Raw genomic sequence first — 6,000 nt, 5'->3', positions numbered from 1 at the left:
CAAACACACACCTTAACATAAAACATTACATACATTACATACATACACATTAATATAACCCACACACATATATCTACACATACTGTATATCCACACATACCCCCCCCCCACATACACACACATTCCCACCTTCCTTCACACTCCTAGAGGCCCCCCTGTAAACACCTACCTGTCCCAGAGTCCAACATGCTCTCTACTGGTTTGGTCCTGAGGACTCTGGAGGTGAAGGAGTGCCATCCTGCCCGCCACTGGACACGCTGCAGCTTACCACGCAGACCTGACATACTGAGGTCACAGGTCAGTGGTTAGAGGTCAAGTGTCAAGAGAGGGCTTCAGCTTTTGACGGTCACTTTTTCCACTCTCGAAAATAACGCTTATCCTTGTGAAGACGGGCGGAGTGGGAGAGATGATGGGAGGAAGAAAGTGTCTTCTCTCTGGTAGTCAGGTGAGGGGGGGGGGTGTGTCAGCAGTTCCTCATGGTGATATAGAAGTGTTGTCTGTTGTCTACGGTGTCAATCTGTAACAGAAAACCCTATGTTTTTACACGTACAGTACAATACAGCTGACAACATATGACACCATGTCGGTGTCTTGTCCACAGCTGTTGGATAAGAGCGTCTGCTAAATGACTTAAATGTTTGACAGTTACAGTCCCATTGGGGAAGATATGACTGGTTATCCATCATTTACTGTAAACACACACACACACATACACACACATACACACAGCGAGATGTGTGTTCCAGAATGAGTTTCTACCTGAAAACAGAGAGCTAATTATCAGCTGGTCCTTGTAAACCTGTTGTCATCTACACCACGCCAAATATGACAGTTCATATCCGTCTGTATGTGTATGTGTGTGTGTACATGCGTGTGTTCCAGATGACTGTGTTGTGTTGTAACTTCCTGAGTCATCATCACTTCCTGATTAGATCTGACCTGAGATGAACTCAGAGCTGATGGACTGTAAGGACTCAACTCCTCCCCTCGCCCCAATCTGACAGAACACATTGTTCTGTTACAGACCCACACAAGCACACACAATATAATTACAGCCATAGACAAATAATTACAGGGTTGTGCGTCCCAAATGGCACCCTATTCCCGATATAGTGCCCTACCTTAGTCCAGAGTACTGGTCAAAAGTAGAGCCCTATAGAGGGAACAGGGCTCTATTTGAGACATAGTCAAGGATTCAACCTTCGATCAACCAATCCCCTTGTCCTCCGCCCAGTCAGTCAACGACTGCACTCATAGAAGATGATTGAGTAAAACCATCTGGTCTAAAGTGAACAGGAATTAATACACAATCTGTATGTGCGTCCCGGGTAGGAAAATAACCTGCTCTGATGACTGCTATTACTGACAACTTCTTTCCCTCTTTCAGTGAGCTTTCTCTTTCTCTGTTTAATTCACTATTATTCCCCCTCTGTCTGCACTCAGGAAGAGAAGTCATTTATGTAAAGTGGGCCAACGCACCTCTAAATCATCGAGCACTACTCAATCATCGAACACTACACACACACACACACACACACACACACACACACACACACACACACACACACACACACACACACACACACACACACACACACACACACACACACACACACACACACACACACACACACACACACACACACACACACACCTCTCAGTTATCAACCACTTAAACGAGGCCTGCAATTACCCAGCTGTTTAACCACAGTGGTTGTATGAGTGTGTGTCTGTGTGTGCGTGTGCGTGCGCACGTGTGTGTGTGTGTGTGTGTGTGTGTGTGTGTGTGTGTGTGTGTGTGTGTGTGTGTGTGTGTGTGTGTGTGTGTGTGTGTGTGTGTGTGTGTGTGTGTGTGTGTGTGTGTGTGTGTGTGTGTGTGTGTGTATGCGTTTCAGTTTAACCACAAAGCAAGGCACAATACAGGAGAGAGGTGGGCATGGCTATTGTCCCTGCAGAGTGTGGATAATAGAACATAAAGGATAAGAGAGGAGGGATGATGATGGAGAGATGAGCAGCAGACTGATAAAACAGCTCATCTGTTCCCATCAGACACAGTATTGATCTCAAACACAATGCAATAGGATCTGTCCTCCCTAACTAGAAGAACAGGTGTAAACAGCCCATTACAATGTCCAGCCGTCCTCTGCCTTTCGATCGGTCTGTCTGTCCATCCATCTGTCTGCCATCTGGTTTCCTAGTCATCCACCATAATAATAAATGATTGTTATTCAATCGGCCAATCAATGAGCATGATTCGTTGTTGTAAGAGAGTGGTTAGCTGTGTGTTCCAGCCAACATTACTGTATGTCTGACTGACAGAACGTACATCCTGATTCAGCTTCTGGAACTCAGTACCTTAATAAAGCTAAGAAGCGTCATTCAGTCCAATCTGGCAACCGATTCAGTCCAATCTGGCAACCGGCAATGTTCTGATATGGCAATCACTGGACTTCTGAGTAGATCAGAGTCAGAGAGAGGGTATGTCATCATTGGGTATAGGACCTGACAATATAAATGTTCTCTCTCTCTTCCTTTCTTTCAGTCTCTCTGTCTCTTTCTCTCTTCAGTGCTGAGTTCAAGAGTGTAGTGAGAGTGTGAATGACAGCGGGAACGCAGCCCTCCATCTCTCTCTCCCCCCCTCTCTCATTTCTCTGTTCCTCTATATCTGTGTTCCTTTGGATGGCCTTGTATTTGATAACCATGGTAACCATATTGCCAAACTGTGACACATATCTAAAAGGATTGGTAACCACACCAATACGCTGTACACATCCCTAGGGCCCAGAATTGATCCCGACCACATGGCCTGATCTGGTCTTCCTCTCCTCTCCCCAGTAGAAAGGATGAGACAAAAGAAGAGGAGGAGAGGAGAGTAATTATTTTAAACTACAGTTAAAGTCTGCCCATTCATTTCCTTTCATTACACATGCAGTAAGATGACAGAGACAACAGTATAATGAGAACAAACACCTCCCACACTTGACCCCCCCCCTCTCTCCCCCTCTCTCTGTCTATCTGTCTATATATTTACGTGGCCTGTTGTCTGGTAGGGGGTGTGCTGCTGATGACGGAGATGCAGATGCTCTGTGATGGTTTGTGTGTGTGTGTGTGTGTGTGTGTGTGTGTGTGTGTGTGTGTGTGTGTGTGTGTGTGTGTGTGTGTGTGTGTGTGTGTGTGTGTGTGTGTGTGTGTGTGTGTGTGTGTGTGTGTGTGTGTGTGTGTGTGTGTGTGTGTGTGTGTGTGTGTGTGTGTGTGTGTGTGTGTGTGTGTGTGTGTGTGTGTGGAGATGATTGTATTAGCTTTTATGCACAGACAGGCTCTGTGACGTCAGTGAGGCTATCTGCCATTCACAAACCAAATCAGGTTGTGTGTGTTCTTGTGAGAGGGTGAGTCACACATGAAATTGGACAAGGGTTATGAGATCATCTATACACACACACACAACAATCTATCAAGCAATCAAGCAAAGGGCACTTTACGCAAACAAACATTGAGATATAAACAAACACACAGTAAAAGGGAACACACACACACACACACACACACACACACACACACACACACACACACACACACACACACACACACACACACACACACACACACACACACACACACACACACACACACACACACACACACACACACACACACACAGCTGCAACCTGTGTCTCAATGATGTTTCATCATTACCCATTACACACACATACAAGCACACACCTGTTGACAGAAGGATTGATCTAAATCCATTACAAACAAGCTTATAGGGAGCAGTCGATGTTACTCCCGTGACATCTAGCCATGACAGGAGGGGAATTATTGCACTGGTATCCCCATCAGGGTTAAACTCACCTAGGGATCTTCCTTGTCATGACGGGAATGTAGCCAAACTAATACAACATAACAGACATAACTATTATCAAGACTTCATCAACACCATATTTTAGCAATAAGGCCCGAGGGGATGGGGTATATGGCCAGTACACCACGGCTAAATGCTGTTCTTGAGCACAACTCAACTCAGAGTGTCTGGATACAGCCCTTCGCCTTGGTATATTGAGCATATACCACAAATCCCTGAGGTGCCTTATTGCTATTATAAACTGATTACCGACGTAATTAGAGCAGCAAAAATAAATGTTTTGTCTTATCCGTGGTATATGGTCTGATATACCACAGCTGTCAGCCAATCAGCATTCAGGGCTTGAACCACCCAGTTAATAATTCCTGTTAATGACTGCTGCTTTCAGCACCACGGCCAGCACCACACAGATGGAAGGAGAGAGCAGAGAGAAGGGGAGTGGGTGAGGAAGAGAGGTAGAGGAAGAAAAGGAACATGGGGAGGAATGGGTGATGGAGAGAGAGCGAGAGAGCGAGAGAGAGGGAGGGAGAGAGAGAGACAACTCTCATGACATGTCATTAGAGAGTAGCTTGTTCTCGGGCTCCAGGCTCTCTAACCTCTAGACCTGTCTCAACATCTCAGTGTGTGCATGTGTGTGTGTGTGTGTGTGTGTGTGTGTGTGTGTGTGTGTGTGTGTGTGTGTGTGTGTGTGTGTGTGTGTGTGTGTGTGTGTGTGTGTGTGTGTGTGTGTGTGTGTGTGTGTGTGTGTGTGTGTGTGTGTGTTTAAACCTCAGCCCTAAATAATTGAAATCAATGTTTCCAGCTTTCGGCTTCTCAGAGAGAGAGAGAGAGAGAGAGAGAGAGAGAGGAATGTGTGTGAAGGCTCTGATGACAATACTGCAGTTACAGAGCTCTCTTTGATCCCTCTCTCATTCTCTCTCTCTACCATCTATTTCATGCTCAAACCCAGAGAGGATGGAAAGTCATAACACAATAATATACAATAACTACCCTACCCTAACCAACCTTACCCTATACTACCCTAACCAACCTTATCCTACCCTACCTTACCCAACCTTACCCTACCCTAACCAACCTTATCCTACCCTACCTTACCCTACCCTAACCAACCTTATCCTCCCTAACCAACCCTATCCTACCCTCGCCAACCTTATCCTACCCTAACCAACCTTATCCTACACTACCCTAACCAACCTTATCCTACCCTACCTTACCCAACCTTACCCTAACCAACCTTATCCTACACTACCCAACCTTACCCTACCCTAACCAACCTTATCCTACCCTACCCGAACCAACCTTATCTCACCCTACCCTAACCAAACGTATCCTACCCTACCCTACCCTAACCAACCTTATCCTACCCTAACCAACCCTATTCTACCCTAACCAACCTTATCCTACCCTAACCAACCTTATCCTACTCTAACCAACCTTATCTCACCCTACCCTAACCAACCTTATCTCACCCTACCCTAACCAAACTTATCCTACCCTACCTTACCCTACCCTAACCAACCTTATCATACCCTAACCAACCCTATTCTACCCTAACCAACCTTATCCTACCCTAACCAAACTTATCCTACCCTAACAAACCTTATCCTACACTACCCTAACCAACCTTATCCTACCCTACCTTACCCAACCTTACCCAACCTTATCCTAACCTAACCAACCTTATCCTACCCTACCCAACCCTACCCTACCCTAATGAACCTTATCTCACCCTACCCTAACCAACCTTATCTCACCCTACTCTAACCAACTTTATCCTACCCTACCCAAACCTGAATCCTACCCTGCCCCAACCTTATCCTACCCTAACCAACCTTATCCCACCCCACCCTACCCTACCCAAACCTTATCCTACCTTATCCTACCTTAACCAACCTTATCCTACCTTACCCTAACCAACCTTATCCTACTCTAACAAACCTTATTCTACACTACCCTAACCAACCCTACACTACCCTATCCTACCCGATCCTTCCCTATCTTATGCTATACTAAACGAGGTGTACCTCCCAACAAATCTGCTCCCAAGAGTTTCCCCAACAGCACAAGTTCAGATGTAGCCCCCCCACTCCACACGCAGCTATCATCTATAGAAAAAGACAGACTAATTCTTGCAGAGG

At 45.8% G+C, this 6,000-nt stretch overlaps 1 protein-coding gene across 1 annotated transcript in view; it reads right to left on the bottom strand.

Moving 5' to 3' along the window:
* LOC124008369 (probable cationic amino acid transporter) overlaps positions 1-6,000 on the bottom strand; it is a 30,614-nt gene that overhangs the window by 23,912 nt on the left and 702 nt on the right. The window contains exon 2 of the mRNA XM_046319596.1: positions 170-517. Coding sequence (XP_046175552.1) covers positions 170-284 — 115 coding nt within the window. The 5' untranslated portion in view covers positions 285-517. The remainder of the gene's footprint in view (positions 1-169; positions 518-6,000) is intronic.

This window comes from Oncorhynchus gorbuscha, linkage group LG21, assembly GCF_021184085.1.
Source record: "Oncorhynchus gorbuscha isolate QuinsamMale2020 ecotype Even-year linkage group LG21, OgorEven_v1.0, whole genome shotgun sequence".
NCBI lineage: Eukaryota > Metazoa > Chordata > Actinopteri > Salmoniformes > Salmonidae > Oncorhynchus > Oncorhynchus gorbuscha.
Note: the sequence above shows the minus strand (reverse complement) of the source record. Positions and strands in the feature narration are given on the sequence as shown.